This window comes from Neovison vison, chromosome 7, assembly GCF_020171115.1.
Source record: "Neovison vison isolate M4711 chromosome 7, ASM_NN_V1, whole genome shotgun sequence".
Classification (NCBI taxonomy): Eukaryota; Metazoa; Chordata; class Mammalia; order Carnivora; family Mustelidae; genus Neogale; species Neogale vison.
Genome location: NC_058097.1, coordinates 160,686,823 through 160,712,300, shown reverse-complemented (window position 1 = coordinate 160,712,300; position 25,478 = coordinate 160,686,823). Strand labels below are relative to the sequence as shown.

The 25,478-nt window shown below is 47.2% G+C and overlaps 1 protein-coding gene across 8 annotated transcripts in view; it reads right to left on the bottom strand.

Moving 5' to 3' along the window:
- TEAD1 (TEA domain transcription factor 1) overlaps positions 1-25,478 on the bottom strand; it is a 260,592-nt gene that overhangs the window by 173,459 nt on the left and 61,655 nt on the right. For 6 of the 8 annotated variants that reach the window (XM_044258859.1, XM_044258860.1, XM_044258861.1 and 3 more), the window contains one exon: positions 2,056-2,311. In XM_044258859.1, the coding sequence (XP_044114794.1) occupies positions 2,056-2,212 (157 nt within the window). In that variant the 5' untranslated portion in view covers positions 2,213-2,311. Of the gene's footprint in view, positions 1-2,055; positions 2,312-17,738; positions 17,810-18,776; positions 18,796-25,478 lie in introns of those variants that run through there. The other 2 variants (XM_044258863.1, XM_044258855.1) reach the window with 2 other exon arrangements.

The following is a 25,478-nucleotide window of genomic DNA, read 5'->3' as shown; positions in this document are numbered from 1 at the left end:
ACTTCTGGGATGATGTTACAGGCAGACGGGCTAAGCCCACCACGGCTGTGGAAATCAACAGAGAAGAAAACCAGTGGGAGTCGACAAAAATTAACTTTTGCTCTGAATCCCGTTCTCAGCGTAAAACCTCCTTCCTCCAGTCAAAGTGCCTTTCCAGGATTCCTGATGTGAGAAACGAGGGGTAGGAGTTATCCCTGGCAGGGGTGTCCGACACAGGCCGGTATTTTATTTTATTTTATATATATATTTTTTATTTAAAGTTTTCTCTTTTTTAAAAAATATTTATTTATTTACTTACTTGACAGACATAGATCACAAGTAGGCAGAGAAGCAGGCAGAGAGAGAGGAGAAAGCAGGCTCCTTGCTGAGCAGAAAGCCCAATGTGGGGCTCGATCCCAGGACCCTGGGATCATGACCTGAGCCGAAGGCAGAGGCTTTAACCCACTGAGCCACCCAGGTGCCCCCAGGCCAGTATTTTAGATCACAACTGCTGGGCAAACAAATGGGAGCTGTACCAGGTAGAGTGGTCTGAAGCCAGTTTCACAAGCAGCAGTGAAGTTGGCCCCAAAGAAGGCTCAGAGGTTAAAGTACTTTCCTCTGCCCTTAAAATGGGAGGAGTGGGGGTTGCAGCGGCAGTGGGGGCACAGGTGCCTCTTTAGATACAGAGGTTAAGACCTCTCAGGCTAATAACCAGGCTGGGAAAGGGCAGCCCACCCTGAGTCCATGTCACCCATGGACATGAAGAAGCTTCTCTGGCTCCAGAGGATCACATGGGAGCCTAAAACAAACGAGGGCCTGGGCTCTCTCCCCTGCGAGTGTGTGACACTCACAGGCCGCAGACTCAATGCCATGGAAAGTAGCATTTCCCTTGTTTCCATTACGTCATCCACGCTGGAAAAGAGGGAGGGCGGGGGGGACACAGCTGGGAGCAGCTGTACCACCATCTGCTCACTCCTCGCTTCTGGGCTGTGTGTGCTAGCCTGAGCAGCAGCCCCCCTCCGGCCCCGGAGAGAGGAGGCGCGGTATTAAAGGTACAACACCCGATTACAGAAAAGCCTTCCAAATTATTTAGAGATAAATCTCTTTCAGGATAAGTTAACAACCTCAGGAAGGTTGCTGAGCCTGTCCTCTTTGAGTTTTGGTTATTTGTTTGCATCTCTTTAGACTCAGCTACGGGGCAAACTCTGTCGGCTCAACGTGCCCCATTAGACAAGCAGAACGTACAAGCAACCACCTGCCATCTGCTCCCCAAAGGAGGCAGCCAGAGCAGTACAGGTCTGCAGCTGGAAGCGTTCAGGGGAGGAGCGGGGAACATTCACACCCGGGACACAGGTGCCAGGCCGGTGACCGCTGCTTGCTTATGAGCACCCTGAGCCATTCAGCTGACCAGTCCTATCTTCTGGGGCACTCCAGAAGTTCCCTCTAGAGCACTCTGCCAGGCATGCCCTCGGAGAAGGGGAGGCTGGTGAGAGCGCCTGGGGGGTGAACCACTTGGCTGGCCCCTCAACTACAGACAGGCAACGAGGCAGTAAAATAGGAGTCTGGAGGTCTAATCAAGCTATGCACGCATCTCATCTGGCCGACATAGGGCTGTATTTAAAAAGCAAAAGTGCTGGCTTTTAAAAATGAGTGATTTCATATAGAAGTATCTGTATTGCTAGCTCTTCCTGGGAGTGAGGGGAAAATGAAGAGATTTGTCAACACGGGCCCCATTTCTACATGGCAGCAGTCACCAGGAGCTACTGAGATGGGGCATGTGCTCTGAAGAATGGGTCCGCATATGCCACTGCAACTAAATCCCTACCTGGACCCTGAGAGCTTTGCTGCCATGCTGTTGAGTGTATAGAAGAAGAAAACCTCAGAGAACGATTTCCCAATGGTCCTTTGTTGACTCTTCCGGGTGGTTGAGATTCAGTCCCTTGGATGGCCAACTGAAATTCTACAAAGATCATTCACCCAATACAATGAATGGATCTCAGTAGAAGGCTAGCTGCCACCATTCCTTATCACAAAAGCACATCATAGGATCTCAAAGGAACATTGCGGACCGCTTACCATACATCTTGCCTTCGTCCGATAAGATGATTTTCCTCCTCCCGCAGGGTGGGTAGATAGCCAAGGCTTCCTGAAAGCTCTGCTCAATGTCGGGGCTCCAGACCCCTTCTGCGTCATTGTCGATTGGCTTATCCGCAGAGTCGCTCATTCTTTCCATGTTCTCGGCAGGGCTCTCACTGCCGCTCCAGCTGCTGGGCTCAATTTTGGCGGTTGGATTTTCCAAGCCGAAGCCTGGAGCCTTTTCAAGAAAATAAACCTAAGACAGAAATGAAAAGATAGGGTAAGGAGGAGGTAATGACCAACAACACTGCTCTTCCTCGTTCCAGTACCTACTCTTCAGGCTCCAGCTTTGCTTGGACAAGAGCTCATAGAGGAGAATACAGGGTTTGAGGAGCCAAGTGGCTTTTGTTCTTCACGTACCGCGTCAACCACACGTACAGAAATGCAATGGCAGGCAGAAACTGGAACATCTCCACAGGCGTGAGAATGGCGGTTGCAAGTTCACCGTGAATCCCGCAGAAACACTGACCAGATGCCTACAAGCTACCAGGAGCACTTTGCACAAGGATAATTCCATGTCCATGGCAAAACCAGTCGTTTCCAAGAAAATGAAGCAAAACAAAAGATGTCTGCCTTGCCGTGGCAATGGGCACAAAAACTTCAAAATGTCAAATGGCCCAATATTTGTCAATGAGATCACCGAAATGCAAGATGGCGGCAGGCTGCAGGAAGGACAGGATTATTCTGTTGTCACAAATACTCGTTCCACTGAAACGGCAACACCAGATGCCCTGTACCTGCTACCGGACAGCATTCTGCAGCAGAGGTCCTCTTCTACTTGGCCACTCTCCACTTCTGGACTGTAACCTTGAAGCTGGGACCCAGTTGCCCCCATTTCTGCCTTCCCGGCAACCGACAACAAGTGGCCGGAGCACTGGCAGAAATGATCTAGGCCTACACGGGGCACTCCGTCCGGGAGCCTAACTTGGAATTTCTGATCACATGGAAACCATAGGGAGTCTTTCATTTCTTTTTCTGTAGCCCTGAAGATTACAGAACCGAGAGGAATTTTTCTCAAAGATTTATTCCCCTTAAATTATGCATGTAACCTATGGCCATAATGGGATAAGCTTTCCCAACAAATGTCAAACCGGCACAAACACCAGCACAAACACCAACGTGAAACTGATCTAATCCAGTACCCCCTGCAGTCTGCACACTAACATATCAATATTCCTTTGTTGAAAAGCATCAGGTCACTAATTCAAAGGCTTCCCCAAAAAGGAAGAAGAAATGCTCCTGGGGATGGATCGAAGACGGGGAGGCTCCGGGCTTGAGTGAGAGAGTGTAGTGTAACCATCATCCTAGCCTGCTTCCCCGCCTCTCAAGTCCACACAACATTACAACAGAGGTGGGTAGGAGGGAGAGAAGCAGACGCCGGAGGCCCTGCCGGGCACCAGGGACTTCTCTCGGCTCCAGAACAGTCAGCGGAGAGCAAGCAACCCGTCTTCTCTCCTTCTCTCTTCCAAACTGCCTCCCTCCCACCTGCACTCCCCCAGCTGCTGTATCAACAGATCCCAGCTGCGGAAACTCGGGGGCCCGAGAATATTACACAATTAATGGTGTAACTAGTGGGTGCTTTTGGCTCCGTACCCTGACAGTTTTTTGGATCTAGCAGCACCTGGATAAAAGGAACCTTCGGGTTGTCTGCCTTTTAAATGCTGCCACGGATCCATCATTCAAAGAACTTGTCAGCAAAATATTTACTACTCCTTACCAACACATGTACATTAACACAGGACTCTACAAACTGCCAAACATTGAGAGGTATCAATTATGCCACAAGAAAGGGTTTTGTGATTGACCTGCCTATGAACTCCACCAAGCCTCCAGTGTGGGTCTTTTCAGTTCTCAAATTATTACTGGGGTGGGGCAGGGGGGACGGATTTAGGAGCCTCCTAAAAATTCAAGCTGAACTGTACTATTCTACCCTACAGTCTGTTCTGCCTCCAAAGCAGTTTCTTGGAGAAAATATGAGAGGATGAGCAAATGCTTTGAGGCAGTGGGTAATCCATCTTCTGCCTCCCTACCTGACCCAAATACAGAACAAAACAAAACAAATGGCCCCCATGGAAGCCCAGGCCTGTCCCTGAGCTCTGGGAGGCTCTCAGCAGTATGAACTCACTGCAGGGAGCCACACTGTAGGACGAACAGTGATGTGCCCAGCGTGCAACCATGACAGCAGAGAAACACAGTCCTGGGCAATGAAGGCCAGCTGAAGAATGATGGGATCTCTATTTGCGGAAGAACACTCCCATGGAAGGAAGATCCTCGGTCCCCAGGCCAGAACACACCAGCAACCCCTGACCCTATGCTTGACATGCCTTCTTCCTCTCCCATCAGTTGGTCATACGGTCTACGCTGGAACATGACCAGTGGCAAAGAACCCGCTACCTCCCCAGCACCATTTCCCTCGTACCGGCATGCTTTAATCCTTCTGTCTAGGAGGCTAACACCCACGTCCCGGTTAACTTCCAACTATCCATCCCTTGAAAGTCTATCCATCCCTTGTGGGAGCAAATCCAACCCCCACACACCCATTCAGGTATGACAGGAACAGCCCCGGATTGTGATCCAGACTAGACAGAAGTCACATCATTTCTCTGCCCAGCGCTCATAAATGCATCCCAGTTGGTCCACAACCCTCCATAAAGGACACTCAGAGAGGGACCTAGGATCCATAAAACCTCCTAGCTCCTCAGTGTTGTTCCTGAAATTCCTCTCTTGTGCAACTGTCTTAGGAGCTAAAAACCCGAGTTTATATTTATTCCCATTAAATTCCATTACTTTTACCCTTAGGCCTTGACTCCAAGCTAGTAAGATCTTTCTGAATCATTAACTGCCAAGCTTAGTGTCCCCAGACATTGAACAACCACTGAGAGTTGCCACAGAGGAGGGTGTAAACCCCTTCTAGAGAAGTTCCAGAAAAGATTCTGACTCAACATATGGAAAAATGTCCAACTAGCTGAACTTCCACAAGGGGTGCAGCGCCTTCATGACAGAGTCCTGCAAACAACCCTTTCAAGTTACTCTACCGCTAAAAATCACTAGTCCTTGGTTAGGGAATGCAGTATTAGTGAGCATTAAATGATTCATCCTTCTTATTTTTTTAAAGATTTTATTTATTTGAGAGAGGGTGAGTGTGTGTGTGTGTGTGTGTGTGTGTGTGTGTGTGTGAGAGAGAGAGAGAGAGAGCGCACAAGCAAGGTGAGGGGCAGAGGGAGAAGCAGGATCTCTGCTAAGCTGGGAGGCCGATGCAGGGCTTGATCCTGAGACTCTTGAAATCATGACCTGATCTGAAGGCAGATGCCCAACTGACTGAGCCACCCGGGTGCCGCTGGATCCATCCATCTCAGTAAGTATAGGCACTGTTCTAAACACGCTCATGTTTTTATTCATTTCCTGCAAAGGGGAGAACTCTGCATCCAGGCTCTTGCGAGCTGGTCAGCTGGAGCCCAGCAGGATGGAATTACCAACTGTGGACAAGGGCCAGCACAGAGCCCCAGACGCTGCCACACACATAATCCTCAGAGTCACACATGCCCTCGGTTTTACAACCCAATTGTAAGATGAGGTCCTGTATGGGCAGAGAGTTTCCGATCACAAGACTGGGGCTGGCTGAGAAATGCTCCCCATACTAGATACCAAAATAACCGTTCTGGCACTCATTCTATGCCTCAGGTCCCTTTCAGCCCAGTTCAAAATCCACCTCATCCTGGAAACATGTACCCAGTGACTCTCAGAGTAAAGGCCACACATTAGGAATATCCTAAACACATGTGTAATGGGTAAATTACCACCCAATCTATCAGGCTTCAGAACGTAGAGAGCAACAAGCACCTGCTTGTTACCAATAATAAGGGCTAACTGAACGAGGCGGGCACAGAACATCTGTGCCTGCAGAGCTAAGGTCCATACCTCCTCATACATCCTATGAGCAAGGGAGTCAACTTACACTTGATGCAGTGCATGAAGAAGAAACAGAGTACTGGGGGCAGTGAACATAGCATGTGGTGTCAAGACTCAACTTGACTTGGCTTCCAAACCCGGCTCACTCACCAGCCTTGACACCCAGGCTAAATTAGGGAATCTCGCAGAAGCTCAGGTTTTAACTTATAGAGGGAGATAAACTCAATTCGATTCCAACACAGGAAAGTCACTAAGGGATAGAGGGACTCTCCCCTCACAGGACTGCCGCAGAGTCCAGCAAGATATACTGTGTACCATTAGTCCCTGGGTGCTTCCATTTCCATCATTAATGCTTTTCCAAAGGCTCATTTTTTCCCTAAAATCCTCCTTCGCTACACTATAATAAATTCCAGAAAGAAATGTTACCAGTGACCCAAACATTCCTAACTGCCCTAACAGCTAGACTCCCTAAATGGATCACTCTTTCACAATTACCCACTGATACCTGAAGAGAGGTGACGTGATTACAGTGAAATGACATATGTATATTTGTCCAATACGCACTCGGATATAAAAGTCTGGGGGAAGAAGGGGCCGAGACAGTCCAACGTAGGTACTTCTGACACCAACTCCATGCAAGGGACGTACTCACAAGGGGTGTGACACAGGGCACAGGAATCTGCTGCTCCCTTCAACTTAATTCCTGTGGGTTTCTCATAATGTAAGCATCTCACCCACTTATAGGTGATATAAGAGCTCTTAAATAAAAGGGTGAGCTTTAACTAACCTCATGATTAATGAAACGCCACTGAACATGAGGGTCACAAAAAATCCATACAGATTCTTTTAGTCTATGAGACATTCAGAAAAGGGCTGGACTAGGCATTAGGACTCTGTCTCTACCTGAGGACCACACGGCACTTATAGACTCCTACGTGCCTCAGTTTCCATCATTAACACTGAAGGAGGCCAACTAAGTCATTCATCGTCACCTTGCCTTCCCATACACTCTACCTACAATAAAGCTTAGTAAGGTGATTTGTTACTGCACCCCATCTGTACCCCAAGCTCATTGAGGGCAAAGACCACAGCATCCCCAGTGCTGGCAGAGTCCCTGGAACCATATTCAGTGAAAGAAAGAACAAACCAACAACCAGATGACAGGAACGTTCTCTGACATCGATGCATGTGAACTTAACCACCCAAGCTTCCCATGAGAAGGGCAAGAGTTTCAGCCCTTTCCCATCCCTCGCTCTGACTCTGGTCAAGGTTCTAATGAGAAGATCCCCAAAGAAGATTACCAAATTAGAAAGACGTAAGCGGACAGACGTAGCCTGGCAGAGTTTGGATAACCTAGAGCTGGCTATCTAATCCAATTTTTTAATTTAGTAATCACAATTACAACCAATAGTCTTTCTATGTTAAAGACACAATTATGGGGGCACCTGGGTGGCTCAATCGGCTAATCAAGTCGACTCTTGCTTTCAGTTCGGGTCATGATCTAGGGGTCACGGTATTGAGCCCTGTGTCAGGCTCCTCACTCGGCCAGGAGTCTGCTGGAGATTCCCTCTCTCTCTCTCTCTCTCTCCCCCCCTCTGCCTTCCCCATCCCATGCACCACACATACATGCTCACACGCTCTCTCGCTCTCAAATAAATCTTTTAAAGAAAAAACATAAACATGGTTTGGGCACTCTAGGAGCTAAGTTTCTACTTCAACAAACATACATTATTTTGAGTGGAATGGCAATTTTTGAGATACAATATTTTGCCTTCTCTCTTTTTTTCTTGTGGCCCCTAGAGAAAACAGAATCAGAAGATGACAGCTATAAGAAAAGCTGTACGCAGGCTATAAGGGAAGCAAAGTGGTCAGGGTATGAAGGCCAGAAGCCAAAGTGGTGGCCAAGGAAGAAATGTGAAGAGGCGAAAAATGGTAACAAAGCAAATCTGAGGGAGCAGGTGAATGAATAAGGCAACATAGGTCATGACACTAAACGGAAAGCTAAGAAAGGTTTCTGCAAGCTCAGAAGAATGTGGACATAGCAACAGTACGAGCCATTTAAAGAAACAATCACATGGTTGAAACAGTATTTATTTGTAGTAGACAACTCAACCACACATTTGATGGCTCTAAGGTCACTCTGATCTTAGTGAAAGCCAAACTTTTCTCGTAAGAAAAAAGCTGCCCTCCAATAAAAAGACTAGGGAAACGATGCTTTACTTCCAAAGTGAACTAGTACCTCAAATCCAGATTCAACCTTCTCCAAATAAACCATGTTTCCAGCATAAAGCCGGAAGCTCTCACAGAAAGCATTTTTAATCACTGCACAACTCCCACTGGGTATTTTTTCTACCTTATGAGGTAAACACCTAAATAAGTTGCCAAAGTCATATACTAACCAAAATTTGAATCCAGGAGTCATTTTTTGTCAGCTAGAATGCAGCATCCATGGGATCAGCAGACTCAAATACACTCTCACTAGACAGTGAGCTGGAGGCTGGATTTCAAAGGGAGAGAATGTAGGCAGCATTGAACGTTCAGCTCAGTCTACAACTGACACCCTCAAGCACAGTCTAATTAATTCCTAATGAATAGTGATGATATTGACTCACCTCCCCGGGTAGTTGGGAGGAATGTCAGGCACTAATGATGGTTCATTGCTTTTGCATATGTAAAGTGGGACAAGTTACTAGTTCCCTATCATTTCAGACACGAGCCAAACCTGCCTACGACCGGCCTGAGAAATACAGGACCAACCGCCTGGATTTGGGAGGCAGCCTCCAGAGAAATGGGACTGCAGAATGTAAGGCACCGTCAGTGCAGAATGTTCAGGGAACGCCAACACCGAGAACTGAGGCCACGTCTGCCATCAAGCTGGTAGCAGTCAGTGAGCCTTGGTGTCATAAATTCCAACTGCCAACAGGTTCTAATTTCAGCAGGAAGGAGTGGATAATTACTCCTTCTCATTTTCCAAAATCACTTCCATATCAACAGGATCCAACCACAAGCCAACACCTTGTCACCAAGACCCAGGTGCTGAGCACCCCGTGAGAGGACTTTGGCATTACCCTTCTGAGATTCCCTGATGAATACTCCTGCTCCATCAGTGCTAAGAACTTGCCCAGGTGACAGTTCAAGAAAGGCTCTGACTTGGGGCGCCTGGGTGGCTCAGTGGGTTAAGGCCTCTGCCTTCGGCTCAAGTCACGATCCCAGGGTCCTGGGATCGAGCCCTGCATCGGGCTCTCTGCTCAGCGGCGAGCCTGCTTCCTCCTCTCTCTCTGTCTGCCTCTCTGCCTACTTGTGATCTCTGTCTGTCAAATAAATAAATAAAAATCCTTAAGAAAAGAAAAGAAAGGCTCTGACTGATTTCATGCTACACAGCTCTGTATTACCAGCCTTTAGGGGAATCACCTTCCCCACCCCCTTAAGGAATCTGTTAGCCACTCAGAACAGAAATCTCTGCCTCTTCTTTCTGCCACCATCACCACAAGTCAAGGTAATAATCACTGCTCTCTTTCATTGGAAGACACCTGCCAAAGAACTAGGCCACAGACTCAGGTCCAGGCAGGCTATCCAATCTGACCCTTCCCAAGTGAAGACTGATACCCAGACAGTCCACTCATCCAAGCAGCTTGAGCTGGAAGGCATGACCTGCAGCCTGGGTCACAGACCCCTGGGAGGCAGACCACTGAACACATTTCAAAGCCAGAAAGAGAAGTTTCTTTCCAGCTCTAAGAGAAAAAGAAATGCCACAAGAGTTGGCGTAAGTAGCTCTCAGGCGGCTCAAATGGAAAACCTGCAGGATCTTTCCTAGGATAATAGTCAAAGAAAAGCCCAAAACTAACCCCCCTCAATTCTAGCAGGTCTGCAGAGTGAACCTATATTTAAGGTAGATTCCCCAATCATAATGCTTATTCAAAACAAAGAAAACAAACACCATGAAAAGAATACTCCTTAATCACTAAGTCATGGATAATGTTACTTTCTTAGTCAGTGAGGTTCACCATCAGATTATTGTGATGCCTTCTCATTTTCACTGACAATGCGTACAAATTTAAAAGCCAAGAGTAGAGAGTTTATATTTGCAAAGATACCAACACAACAGATAAATACAAACATTACACTTGGCCAAACCGTACAACAAACATTTCAAAAGGGTCCGTCTCAACCCCCTGCTGAGGAAGAGTGCCTACAAAGGAGCCTCATACAGTCAGAGTGCTGTATGGGTGGCAAGTCTGTAGGTCACGACTGGGGTGTCATCCTTCGTACAAAAAGCCATGGGGACTCACTCTGTTATAAAGCTTGTTACCAGCCAACTTAATGATATGTTAGTTCAGGGCTGACACCAAGTCCCAACAGCTGACCTGCCCAGATGCAATTCCTTTGGCTGATCTGGAGGTCGGATTCTATAACATCAGGAATAGCCCTCCCTAGTCCACACCCAGAAATGGTCCCAAGCCACTTTCTCTAGCTCCTGTGACTTGGGGTGCTTCCCTCACCCTGGCCATGCTTGCGTCTACCCTGGACTATTGACATAGCATGCAGGGGACAGAGGCACTAGGTAAATCTATAGCTCACTTCAGACTGGGTCATCAGTCAATCAACAAGGGCAACCGAAGCAAGCTGGCATTTCAAAGTGCTGAACTGGGAAGTCCAAGCTCTGCTCCAGTTCTCTGACTGGGAACACTGGCATTTAAATGCTGTCTTTAGACCCAACAGACCCACATGAATCTCATGGGCACTGGCATTAGAAGATCCACAATCAGGGGCCCGGGTGGCTCTGATGATTGGACACCTGACTCCTGATTTCAGCTCAGATCATGAGCCCCAGGTCATGAGATCAAGTCTCAGCAGGGAGCCTGCCTGAGATTCCCTCTCCATCTTCCTCTGCCTCCCCCCCACCCCTCTAGCACTCCCTCTCTCTCCTCAGAAGTAAATAAATAAAATCTTTAAAAAAAAAAAAAAAAGCGGAGGAAAAGTAAAGTAAATAAATATAATCTTTAAAAAAAAAAAAAAAAGTGGAGGAAAATAAGAACCACCACCAAAATCTAGGCTCCGATGTGTCCAGGAGGGAAAAAAAACTACTCTTTCCTGTCACCTTGGGGTAACCAAGGACATAATTTATCACAGTGCATTTTGTTCCTTTTCAGCCTCCCAACCACCAAACATCAGGATAGTGCTTTTTTGGGTCTGGCCATTTTTAAGGTATCCAAGCATACAGATCCTCATCGCAAATCACACATGAGTATCTCCACCCCCAAAACATGATCTTAAACCTCCCTGCAAGCAGAAACGGAGCCCCTGAGCCCTCTAGGACCTCGGACAGTGGCAGGTGGTATCAGGAGACTGGATGAAAGCGAGCATCACAGAACAGCGGCCACAACTAACCCTTCTGATTCCACAGTAACCTTAGATGAAAAGTTTATTCCAGAGCCCTCAATAATTCACTTTTTCTGAATTATGCTTTTATGCGATGCCATCGGCATACAAGGAAACATCCCATTGAATTAGTCACTGGATTTACTCCAGGACATTGAAAATGGCCTTCGTCATATTTCAGAGTGCTCTTTACAAAGATCCCAAAGAAAGTTTGATAACAAGACAACATTATGTGTTTTTGTTTTTTGTTTTTTGTTTTTTTTAACCTGTGGTCAACTGACCAGGCCCTGGCTTTACTGACTGGCCACCAAGTGCTCTAAGCCACACTGTCAGGCCCCGCGGAGAAAGCAAGGAGGTTATTTTCAACAAGTTTGGCTTTATTCCCAAATCCACGTTAGATCCCTACCTCCACCTCCATCCCCTTCTTCTCTCCTGAGGTTTCCTACTTTTAATTTATGCTATTTTACAGCCTTGCAAGCTGCCTTAAATTTATTCTGAAACAAAAGAGGGAAACTGGGGCACCTGGATGGCTCAGTGGGTTAAACCTCTGTCTTTGGCTGCTCAGGTCATGATCTCAGGGTCCTGGGATCGAGCCCCCCATCAGGCTCTCTGCTCAGCAGGGAGCCTGCTTTCTCCGCTCTCTCTGCCTGTCCCCCTGCCTACTTGTGATCTCTCTCTCTCTGTCAAATAAATAAAATCTAAAAAAAAAAAAAAAAAAAGAGGGAAACCATTTCTGTTTTCTAATCATCCACTCCCATCCGCCATCATGTGCTAGGCACTAGAGAAATGGAGAGAAATAAGTATGTCGTCCTACCTGCCCTTAAGGAGCAGCCTTCAGGTGGGGAGACAGATCACACGGGCCATGCCACCCCACACCACAAAAATAGCCCAGGGCTGTTTCACACCGTGGCCGACACGCACACACCAGCAACACACGGAGCGTGCCCGCAGCTCCTGAAGGTGTGTGTGCAACTATCTGGGGGCAGGAAGGACGAAGGACAGATAATTTTATAAATCTGAAACCAGAATATTTTCATCAAAAGCACTTTCAGCATGGTCCAAGGCCAGAGCAGTCCTCTAGATAAAGTCATGCATGATGACAGGACAGGACCCTAAGCATTCCAACTTCAGAGACAGGTTTTAGAGACGGTGTAGACGGGCTGCTTTCTTACACAGGCCAGAGCCACCGGACGAACTCCACTCTGCACCCTGTCGCCCAGCTCCTCAATTACTGTTCATTGACCTTTGACCTCAAGCACCCACCCTTATTCCCCTGGTCCCCAAAGATGGCTGCATGCTGATGGCACAGTCAGCCCCAACCTGGCACGGAAACTGGACCCCTGTGCTCTCATGGAGACACAGAAGGCTAAGAACTGCCCACAAGTTAACCCGGGCCAACAGCGACACGTGCAAGCGTGTAAGCTGACCCAGAACAGACCCTGCTTGTTCCCGAATATCCACTTGTTTCCAGTGTTATGGCTGTCATGGAGTCCTGACTCTTCAGAAATGCAACATGCCATTTAATGAAGACACAGCGACAGAGCAGTTGCAAAACAGGTCTTCCATTGGGAGGGATTCAAATTCAGAGACCAATAAGAGCCTCTCACCCTAGCCCCCAGCCCACTCCTCCGAATTTATACCCAGTTCAACTTCAGGGAGAGCATGCATCTCAGCACTTTGGCTAGGAACTGGCCAGGGTAAGAGTATTGTTTCCCCCTTCAGACAATAAGCCATTCCTGCCCAAATAAATACATAAACAAACATATGAGCACCTACTATGTGCACAGCATCAGCTCTAAGCAGGCCACAAACACTTGGGAGGCACACAGTGGGGCAAGACCCCTAGGCAAAGAGAAGAACCTTCGGGAAGGCTGAGGCACCCACTTCGGGAATCAGGCCTCCCTGTGCCTTCACTTCCGCAGGGCCTAGAGTGCTCTGGAGGAGGGCAGACCACCAGACTCCTCTCTCGCCCTCCCACTGCACCAGCAAAGAGTCCCAGTATCAAGAAAGAAAGGCAAAAGGCCACAACTTGATTCCATTGACATTTCCGCAGCTCTCCAACACACACACACACACACACACACACACACACACAACACGGGGAGCCTCTTCAGAGGGGTCTCCAACACATCTGCTAACCCCAGGAGAAGAACAAGGAAGACCAAACCTTCAATCCATCTCTCACTCATCCAACTGGAATCCATGCCGATTCCCCCTGTGGAATCCCACAATGCGCGTGCTCTTGCCAGGGCTCTCCCTTTGTGGATTTTCCTGGTGTTGATTCCCCATTAGTTCTACTGACTTGACTCTACGTGTAGGATTCAACTTGAAGGCCAAACAGGCCCAAAAGGACACCAAACAACCCCAAGCCCACACACTAGACACACTTGGCAGTGACACCTTCAAAGCCGCTTCTCTGCCCTGAGGATCCTTCCCTGAAAGCATTCATGGAAAACCAAAAAGGATTTCCGAGGTCATGGGTGTGGAGATCCAACTCATATAGTGCCCTTGGAGAGATTCTGCTACTCAGGGAACCCGGCTGGAGCAGCACCCAGGCTCCACCCAGCCCTTCCGATGCAACTCAATCCCGAGAATGTCCACTTGACCCCCCCATCCCTCACCGCATGCCCTCCCATGCCTCTCCATGCCCCTCCACCCCTAAGGACTCTACTCCTGGCTCCCAGGCAGGACCTTCCACCCTTCTCAGAGCTGGGCAGTTGCCAATGTCCCCACACCACCACCACACCCCACAACCAAGTCCTGCCCAGTTCCCAGCTCTGGATGGAGGCTGGGTGACATGGGTGGCCTCTTGAAAGTATCCCAGCTCTGATGCTAAAAGTGTGAATCAGAGTCCCCAGGAGAGATATTTTTGGCAAGTCTCCCTAGTGCTCTTCTTTGGCCAGAAGAGTTTTCCTAAAATGCAATTATGACTTTTATCATCTGCTCCTTAAAATCTTCCAGCAGATTCCCACCCACTACAGGACCCAACTGCCTGCCAGGGGCACCCATGGCCTTGACCACCTAACTGCAGCCTGTTCTCAGACGCCTGTCCAGTCCCCTGCATTCCAACCACGTGACCACTCCACGGCACCCAGACACAGCAGGCTGCCTGCTTCACCCTTCAGCCGCCTGGGTCCCTCTGCTCAGATGCTCCCCTCGTCAGCCGCTCTGCCCAACAAATACCTATCTGTCCTTTCAAGACCAACACCACCAACCTCCCTCTGGGAAGCCTGAGCAGCTTCCTCCACCCAGAGATGTCACTTCCGTGTGCCCGCAGCACCTCAAACAAACTTCCAACACCACACGTGCACGCCTCACCACTGAGTCCTCATAAGAAACAGTCTCCCAGCTTGTCAGTAAGTTCCCTAGCAGACCTAGAACATCCCTCAACACCAGACAAGTTGCTGGAACTTCAAAAAATGTTTGCTACCTGTTCTCCTTCGCGGGTATCCCTACAGCTTCAGGGACTATGCCCTAAATCTGCAGAGCCTATATGGCAAAGCCATGAAATGTGTGTGTGTGTGTGTGTGTGTGTGTGTGTGTGCACGCGCGCGCGATATCTAGGGTTCTGGAATACCAAAGAGTTTGAATTTTTAGTTCCCCACTTATTAGCTATGTCTCAGTGTAACCCTCCCACCTTGGTGCAAATGAGAATTAATAATTAGCTACTTGTTATAAAGACTATGAGATGGGGCACCTGGGTGGCTCAGTGTGTTAAGCCTCTGCTTTCAGCTCTGCTCATGATCCCAGGGTCCTAGGATGGAGCTCCGCATCCGGCTCTCTGCTCAGTGGGGAGCCTGCTTCCTCCTCTTTCTCTGCCTGCCTCTCTGCCTACTTGTGATCTGTCAAATAAATTTAAAAAAAAACAAACAAACAAAAAAACTTTAAAAGACTAAAAATAAAAAAATAAAAAGACTAGGAGATGATCCGTGTCAAGTATAGGTGTCTCAATTATTAGCAGTAATTACGTGCATTTTTTACCATTATCTGTACGCTTATAGATGAGTGGGTGAGTGCACACACATCTTAGAACTGTGCCTGACACATTATAGGCCCTCAAAATAATTGCTGAACAAATGTGTACAGCTATAATTACTAATTACTGCTTATGTATCCGCCTTTCCTGCTACATTGCAAGTTTTCAGAAGGCAGGGGCTTTGGCCCATTTATTTCTGTACCTTTTCTCCACCTCAGCTCCATAAATAATTGTCTGATTTAGTTTAACATAAAATATTAATACAAGTTTATGACAATATATTAAGATATTCATCCTTGTCAAAGGAATCACAAAGAAGGCCTCAGGCACACTCTAGACCAAACCCACAGAACAAAATTAAAGAGTCACTGGCTTGAAAACCTTCCTCTAATCTCCAAACACCCTTAACTAGCTGGCCTCTAGGCTCAACATCAACTCTGTGGGCCCCTCTTCAAGGTCCGGCCTGTTACCTAATGAGCCACCACCCGAGGTCTTAAGTGATGACATACACATTCCCTGGTCTGTGGCATCCCCGCCCCGGTCCCCAGCCACAGCCCCCCACCACCACCACCACCCGGAGACATGGGCCCCAGCCTCCGCAGCTCACAGCCAGTCCTCCCCCTGGGGCCTGGGGGCAGCAGGAGGCTGGCCAACGTGTCAGGTTACCACAAAATCACAGCGGGCCTGCACAGTCAGCGAACCGGCCAAGTGCGGAAAGAGAAGCCCAGGAGGAAAAACTAGATATTCGAGTCTGAGTCTAAGAGGAACTGGGGTTTAAGAAATATACTTTAAATTCAAAACTACGCTCTTAACGTCACCACTATAGCCTCTACAATAACTCATTCATTTAGTGCCCCGCCCCCTGGAGTGGCTTATATTTATATTATACTTAACTGCTTTGAACGTGTTTTTAAAAACATCATTTTTAAGGCCAGAGAGGAAGATGGGGGGTTTTTGTTTTGTTTTGGTTTGGCTTTTTTTGTAGCTTGCTTATTTAGTTTGCTTATTTTATAAAAGTCAGATTTGGGTCAATGAAGGTTCTAACAAGTATTCCCATTCAACAAGTCCCTGATATTACTCAGCTTTAATTTTCTCCAAACTAAATCCAAACATGACAGAGCTCATTAGCTCGGCTGAAGGAGAGGCAGACCTTCAAGGAAGAAAAGGCTAATAAAAAGCACTCACACACTTTTTTTTCTTTTTCCTAAAATGAAATCAAAGGTCACTCCTGTGCTACCCTCGTGCAGAAACCCCAGCGGCTTGATGTGGGCTAACCCAGCCCACGGACTTCAAACAAAGTTAACTTCAATCACTGCAGCCAGTTAACAGGTTATTGATTCTCCAGCCACTGTTCTTTCATCTGGGTGTACTCCGCAGACCAGGCTTCTTTAATGGGCTCCTAGCAACTGTTTTAATAAGAGGGTAGGTAGAGACCCAGCTCCAAGAAATGCCCTTCTCTGGCTGGGCAGGTAAACCCCAAGACTGGATTCGGTTTCCCATTCGGTTTCCCACTGATAAGGCGGCAGGTTAGATTCCCTGGAGGTGTTGAAAGGGAGACAGAAAAAGAAAGAAAGAAAGAAAGAAAGAGAGAGAGAGAGAGAGAGAGAAAGAAAGAAAGAAAGAGAGGAAGGAAGTAAGGGAAAAGGAAGGAAGAAGAAAAAGAGAGAGAGAAAGAAAGAAGGAGGAAGGAAAGGAAAGGAAGGAAAAAGAAAAAAAGAAAGAGAGAAAGAAGGAAGGAAGGAAAGGAAAGGAAGGAACGAAGAATAAAAAAAGAAAGAAAGAAATCCCAAATGGGGGGAGAAAAAAAAAAAAAAACAGATTCTCTGCGATCTTCTTTTAAGTTTCTTTAAAAAAAAAAAAAAAAGACTCTACTGCAGTTTCTTAAAGGGGAAGGCAGCAGGGGACTTTCAAATGATGATCTTAGTGACGACCAGACCAGCTGGTAAACATGCAGACAGGCAGATTCTGCGTTCATTTCTTTTAACTTTTAAGAAATAATCCTCTCCTGATCCCATCAATAAAAACTTCAGAGAAGGAACCTATTACCTACCAGCAGACTCTGAGTTCTGCAAGTGGAGAAGCACACACATCAACAGTGAAATTACCAGCAGTTTCATCCTGTCTTTAAAAACGGTCTAATTCCTGGAAGAGAGGATCCCATGTGCATGCTCCTCCTTGGGCTGTCAGAATTCACACAGTTCATACAGGACACATCACACCGTGCAATTATCAATTGGCATTGCCACTGCTAAAAGATCTTTAATCCTGACTTTTTTTCTTAAAAAAAAAAAAAAACACCATAAAATCTCTCCTTCTTAGCCCAGCTCTCTCAGCCTGTTCAGTGTGCCTGGTCACTTACAGGAGAAGGAGAAAACCCCGGAGGCGCGGCTCATCTTTCCCCAGCTGTGTCTCCCAGGGAGCTGTTGTGTGTCTCCGCAGTGCGATGCCACGCCACCGTGCTGGCCGACAGGGTTTAAAATTAGCCGAGCCATGGGTAACCTTCGGACAAGGTTAGCCAGCAGAGCAGCGCATGGCTCAGGGAGGGACATTAATGAGAAGCCAAGGAGAGCTCTTCCCTGAGCCCATGCGGGCCCCTCCGAGCCCTCACCCTCTAGAATCCTGGAGGAGCCAGGGACGCCTCCTGGGCCTGAGGAGGCTGACCTCGGGTCTTATTTTTAACCCACCAAGTCAGCAGCTTCCTTCGCAGGCGATCGACACAAGCTCTGCATGTGTTTCTCCAAGTCTGAATTCAGCATAACTCAGCCGCTGGTTATACGTTCATTTTTAAAACCTTTAAACTGGATTTTAAGAATGCCATGCCCACGGAACACTTCTAAATGTGAAGCTCATAGCCACCGAGGACCACCAGAGTGGAACCTACAGAAACATACGCAGGAGGACAGGCCCTGTACTCACGGTCCTCCACCAAACCACAGGCAGTGCGGACCATGCTTTCTGATTACTTTCTAGCACTAATACCATTATTCTTACTGATATTATTTATTATTGTTACTCCCTATAGTTTTGGGGTTCTGTTCTAACATCTCACATTCAGCATTACCCAGAGTCCCAAAATAGTCTTTGCATTTGTGGTTTTTAAGAGGTATCATATTTCACGTCATGGATATCTGCTATTTTTACTATTTCTCCACATGCGCACACGTATATCCTGCCCAACCGTTCAGTGACAGCAAACATCCTTGTAATCATCTCCTAAGGACAGACTCCTGGTGTCCACATGGGCCAGAAAGAAACTGAAGCCACTGGTGCAGACTGGGGACCCTCAAAGACAGGGACTGCCTGTCATACTGTAGTGTTTTCTAAAGAAATGAAGGTGTTTTGGCGTTTTCCAAACAGACAAGCCTAAGTTCTAAAGCGACGCTTTCCAAGCACGTACCGGGGGACGATCATCAGGCCAGCGCAGCAGAAGTCCCCTGGGCAGTGGGGCAGAGAATGCCACAAGCAAAGGACGCATCTCACACCTCTGAACATGGGTCAAAGGCGATTCGGATGCTACTGGCATCATCCACAGCTCCCCGCTGGTGCGGCCACACTGGTGGTGCAACATACTGAAATGCGTTCACAAGCCCACTAGATGCCCCTGTCCCCGTGGCTCCCACCCCCTTCCCGGAGCACCAGCCTCCTCCCTATCAGAGTAAAGGTCAGTGCCTGGCACACCAGGGGCCTCCATGAGTTTCCCTTGGGTTGATGTCTGTATGGTTCAGTAAACGTCTGAAATGTCCCTCCTGTTCACTCAAGATTTGCTTTTAAAACTTTGTTCATCCTCTCTGCCAACCAGCTCCTCAGAGACTACTGGTTAAAAAACTGAATCATCACCACTTCAGCACTGTTTCTTAAATTCATTAAGTTCCCTAATATTTTAAACTGAAATGGATAATTAATTAGAAGCACTTACCAAGATGCCTAGCAGGGAGCTGTTCCCACTAAGTTATTCTCTCCCAGGCCCAGGGAGTTGGGTTAGACAAAGATGGACATTATAAGCATAAGATCCATATGCTGGGCGCTAACACCCATGAGACTGGGTCCCCAAGGAAGAAAGCTATCTGCTTAAATCACATGAGACTTTAAGGAACTCTCAGATCATCAACTATAACTCGCAGGACACTAAAGCAAAAATATAAAAATGCTAAAATGAAGAAGAAAGTAGAAGAGTCAAGTACAGTCTAACCTGTTCGCCCGTTGCCCTGGCACTGGACTACCTTGAACACCAGTAAACGTGACCTTCTGGAGCTGGGGGCACTGCTATGCTGCTGGGAGCACCATCTCTACCTCATCTCTCTTTGCTAAGCTGAATTATTTTCTGTGTAAGGGAACAGATAACTAGCAAGTGGACAGAATTTCATTTCCTCTGAACGTTTTCGTCTCTCTTCTTCTGCGGATGCCAGGGCAGAACACCGGCCAGGAAAGGGAAGAACACCACACCAGAAGCCTGTAAATCAGACTTTGAAAACCAAAAAGGAGCTAACCTGGATGCATTACAGCCCCGCCCAGCCCAGCCCAGCTCGGGTGTTTCTCCAAGCCGCTGGGATGGTGACCCACAGTGGAATCAGCTCAAAGACAATGTCCATCCAGGTCTCCACTGCAGAAGAATATATGCCAAATTTCAGGTCACTGTGGAAGCTATTTTTGACTCCCAATACCAAATACAGCAGGAAAAGTATAAGGAAATACCTTGTAGTAGTAACTGAAGATAATAATCACAGCTAAGATTTACTTAACACTACTGTGTGTGAGGTACAAGGATCAAGACTTTGCTTTTACCATTTCTCCTCATCCTCATCACAACTATCCTAAGTAGGGATATAATATCACTATCCCTGTTATTCACATAATGAAGAAAACGAAGTTTACAAACACTAAGTCATTTATCCACCTGTCAAACAGAGATATTCAAACCCAGACCCATCTCACCTTGAGCCCAAAGTCTGTTTCTGTGACACACTGAACCTCCCCTCGTTGGAGGCAAGCAAGGAGCAGCTGAGAGATCTCGTAACAGGGTCTCGGGAACTGGAGTGGGAAGAGGATGGCAGGGAAGATGCAATCTGACCTCTGATGCATGACAGATGAAAACAGACTTCCTGCTGTATGCCGGCTCTGTCCTGGGTGCTTAGAACACAGGAGGTGTAGGAGACCCCCAGGAATGAAGCTAGCACACTGTTAGAGCGGCTCAATTTTTCTCACAACAAAGGCAACTTAAAATCAAGGCCGTGGGAGAGTCCAGACACCCATCCAGGGAGCCCGGCAGAGCTGGCACATGGCGAGCCCGTATCCTTCTCCCTCCCAGAACACATCTGGGAGGCTGCAGACCTCCTACCTTCTGCAGTGCGGGGAAAGGGTTCTGGCCCTTCTCTTCATAAACTCCCTGCACCTCAGCTTTTCGCCAACACAAAGATGATACTTACAGCAAATAAACAATTCAAATTTGTGTTAGAATGTAATGAGAACAAAACCAGAAAAGGGGATGAATGAACAAGTCCCACCGGAGAGTAAGTACGGGACTTTGCCCCTTGGCAAGAAGAGGGAAAGGACAAAATCAAGCAAGCTGAATCCGTGACTTTAGGGCTCTTCATCAGCAAACGTGTACAGACGGTGGGCACATCTGCAGTGAACAGGACACAAGGAATACGCCAGCGCTGCTGTGGGTGAAGGTCCAAATGGCTATACTTAACAAGAGCCTCAAAGGCTTACATCCTCGGACTTAGCAATCCTCACCCTAGAAATCTACTAAGAGAATTCCACGAAGAAAAACATTCGAATCACAAAGATACACTCCAGAATCATCCCTAATACCATGAACAGCAGAATAAGAAATTCACAGTATGTGAATGCAAAGGAAATCTGTCTCCATTTATAAGAAAAAAAAAGAAAAAGAACAGACTGAAACATTAGGGAAAGCTTCTCAAAGAATCCGGATTTTAAAAAGCAAAATACAAAATTACATATTTATATATATTTTAAAATATACATTTGTATGTATACATGTAAGTATATATGAAACAGTATGCATAGATGTATTCAGACATATTATTAAAAATATATTTATATGTATTACGTAGACATGAAACTGTGTAAGTGTGTATCTGTCATTTAGTTTTATGCCCATATCTACAGAAATAAAGCAATTGAAAATTTTTTTAAAAGTTATTCTCTTAGGAGGGTGACATTACAGGTTTTTGTCTTATACCTTTTTTTCATGTTCTATTGTTTCTGTAATTTTTAAGAAAGGACTCCATTTTTTTTTAAGAAAATTTAAATTGAGACATTCAAGCACATGAATGCAAAAGGAAAGCTTTAGAGGTCACGTGTGTGGGGATACTTGAATCCTCTCTATCATCAGGACCCACCAGGAAGAAGCCCATCTCCACTCTCTATGTCTAGTCACAAGCTTCAAACACAGACACACAGATGACCGTGTGTTTCAAGGAGACCTGAGGACTTGATGTCCCCCTTACCTTTATGGCAGCAATCACAGTTGAACACTTACGGAGTGTGGATTCTGGAGCTGGCCCCACTAGATGCACTTTATATGGCCATTCATTTACTCCTTATAACAATCCTATATGGAAAGTACTATCATGACTCCCATTTTGAAATGAGGAAACCCGACCTCGCTCAGACTGGCGGCAAAGCCAAGATCTGAACACAGACTAACCCTGGAGTCTACAGTGATAAGAACCAACCCGGACTGTGGAGACAAGTTGCCCACCAGGTGCTCCGCCAGTACGTCTTATCCAAAACATCTTTCCTCCCTCAGCCACCTACAAGGCACCCACGCACACTTCAGAGGCCAATTCAACCGCCACCTCTTCAGCAAGGCCTTCCGCGGAGCTCCCGCGCAGCATAATAGCCACAGGGTTTCAGTTGCCCATAAAAACAGTTACGGAGATGGGGAACAATGATGGCAGCAGAACCAAGTGAATGTCCTTAAGATCCCGAGCTGCACGCTTAAAAATGGGGAAGACAGTAAATTTTTGCTATGTGCATTTCACCACAATTACAATTATAGGTAAGTAGGTAGGTACACAGAGAGGTAGGCAGACAGATAAAATGGGACTTCTAAGCAAAGAAATCAGGTCACAAGAACATGCCTACAGGGGAACCTGAACACGACTTTGGATGCTGGAACATTCACACCCCAGACACTGCACACATCACGCAGACATCACGTTGAGTCCTTCCAGGACTCTTCCCCTTTCAGCAGGATTACCCCTCCCTCCAGGAGCCTTCCTGGATCCCCAAGTGCAGTCTGGGGGAGGCTGCTCACATGTGCCCACAGTATCATGCCCTTGTCCCGGAAAACCCTTAGAAGTGCCCATCAACAGATCTGTGCCCCCATGTAAAGCTCCCGCTGAAGGCAGCATCCTTATCTTATTTGAGTGTGTCCCCAGGACCTGGCTCAACACTTATCACCTTTAATAAACACTGAATCAGTTAATTAACTGCTGGAAAAAGGAGGGGTTGGAATACTACTCGGATTTTCCAAGCTCACATACAGGGTTGTCGTGATTAAGAAGACAAGTCAAGGCTCGCAGAAACTCAAAGTCTCTAGTCTAAAACTAAAAGGAAAAGGGCCCACTAGCAGAGATTCCCAGAGGCCCCACGCCACCTCTATCAGATATGGGGGATTTATGGGCGAACAGGTGATTTTCAGCACCTGCAGCTCCCGTGGGTTAAAGTCCATGCCCATCTCCCAACGGCCTGGGCTGAGACTCAGGTGCCAGATGCAGGACAAAGGCTTAGGTCACCTCTTCAAACTCTCTTGAGGTCAAGTTTAAATGGCAGTTTGATCAATTTGTCCGGCACCTATTCTTTAGGCTAAAATTAGAAAACATTCTTTAAGGCTGCTAAATCTTTATTGATCCTGAGGGTCAGCTCAGAAGGCCAGGGGTGGTAATTGCTTGTTCTTTGCATAGTGCATGTTCCATCCTTCAAGGCAGCTGGTACGACCACAGTACTTTTTCTTGCATGTTCTAGCGCCGTTTTGCTCATCACACCTCCAAGTCTACTCTCAGCCCGTGTGCCACAGAGGAGAACAAATTCTTGAATTTGCTTCTCAGCAAAGTACGTTTCCTTTTTTTCCTCCCTCTCCAACCACTGAGCAAACTGCAGAAGTGGAGCAAGCACAAGGCAGGCTCATCCGTGCCGGAGCCCTGCAAGCCAGCCGCCCGCCGGAGGACACAGAATCCCCGCTGAAGCGCGCAGACAACGCCCGACGTGACTGGAGTTCAGCTTTAGGGAAACCCAGCGCGGGACATTCATACATTCAGGTGACTCTCCACTCCAAACAGGTCATGCTGAAATGTCAAGGAAAGTAAACGCCAAACTAAGAAACACAGCTGCTTGTGCCTCATATGGAAACCCTTGGCCAGCAGGCAAAATCCATGCCCGAACGTTAGAAAGAAATATCACAGGTAAAGGACATTTGGGAATCCGAGACAGAGAGGCAGAGACAAGGGGCATGCATTTTTAAAAGGAGATAATGGCTACCCCCTTTTATTTAACTTTTTTGTTTAGTCTTCCATTTATTTAGTCAAACCGTCCTCATTATAGAAGTTCAGTGAATTACGGAGATACAGATGTGTCCACATACAGCCTGACTCCAGGGAGCGGAACCTGTGCGGGCTGAGAAAGGACACGGCCGTAGTAAGTCCCCGAGCAAGTCCTCTCCTTCCCACCCTGGGCCTCGGTTTCCTCATTTGTCAACAAGGGCGCTGAACCAGGACTTTTACTGGGAGCTCTCAGGTGTAGTATTCTTTCTACTCCAGCCAGCTATTTACCAGAACAAGCAGACTTCTGGCCCATGCATGACGGACTGTCCAAAACAGGAATCTTTTTAAAGTGCTGTAAATAGGGGAGCCTGGGTGGCTCAGTCCTTGAGCAATCTGCCTTCGGCAAAGGTCATGGTCCCAGGGTCCCGGGATCATGCCCCCTCATCGGGCTCCCTGCTCAGGCGGAAGCCTGCTTTCCCCTACTCCCTCCCCTCCACCCCGCTTGTGTTCTCTCTCTCTCTGTGTCAAATAAATAAATAAGTCTTTTAAAAATTGAAAATTTTTAAAAGTGCCATAAATATTAAAGACCATATTATATATATACATATACTGGCCATATTATATATGTACATATATATAGAGAGAGAGAGAGAGAGAAACCGTATTATATATGTTCCAACACCATTCTTTGAAGACGCAGACTATTTCTGTGTAACAGAATAATAAAAGATAGTGATTAGAGGGGCGCCTCAGTGGTTCGGTTAGGTGTCTGACTTGATTTAGGTTCAGATCATGATCTGAGGGTGGTGAGACTGAGCCCCATGAGAGCTCTGCACCAAGGCTGGCGTCTGCTTAAGATTCTCTGTCCCTCTCCTTCTGCCCCTCCCCCTCACACTGTGGGAGTACTCCATTCTCCCCGTCTGTCTGTCTGTCTGTCTGTCTCTGTCAGGGAAGGGGGTGGAGATGGTGATTATAATTTTTTTTTTAATTTTTTTTTTAAAGATTTTATTTATTTGACAGAAAGACTACAAGTAAGCAGAGAGGCAGGCAGAGAGAAGAGGGGGAAGCAGGCTCCCTGCTGAGCAGAAAACCCGATGCGGGGCTCGATCCAGGACCCTGATATCATGACCTGAGCTGAAGGCAGAGGCTTAACCCACTGAGCCACCCAGGTGCCCCGGTGATTATAATTTTTAATGGCACTTTTGAGATGCTTGGGTGGCTCAGGTCATGATCCCAGGGTCCTGGGACTGAGATGGGCATAGGGGGGATGTGGGGGGGGGGTCCCTGCTCGCAGGGAGTCTGCTTCTCGCTCCCTCTGCCCCTCTCCCACAACTCAGGCCTCCGTGAGCAAATGCTCTCATAAATAAATAAATAAACAAACAAACAGGCACGTTTTAAAAGTGGATCTTTTGGGGCGCCTGGATGGTTCAGATGGTTATGCATCTGCCTTCAACTCAGGTCAAGATCTCCAGGTCCTGGGATCCAACCCCATGTCAGGCTCCCTCTGCCCCTCCCCTTTTCCTCCTTGTCCTTGCACACTCACTCTTTCAAATGAATAAATAAAATCTTTAAAAGAAAAAAAAGAGAGA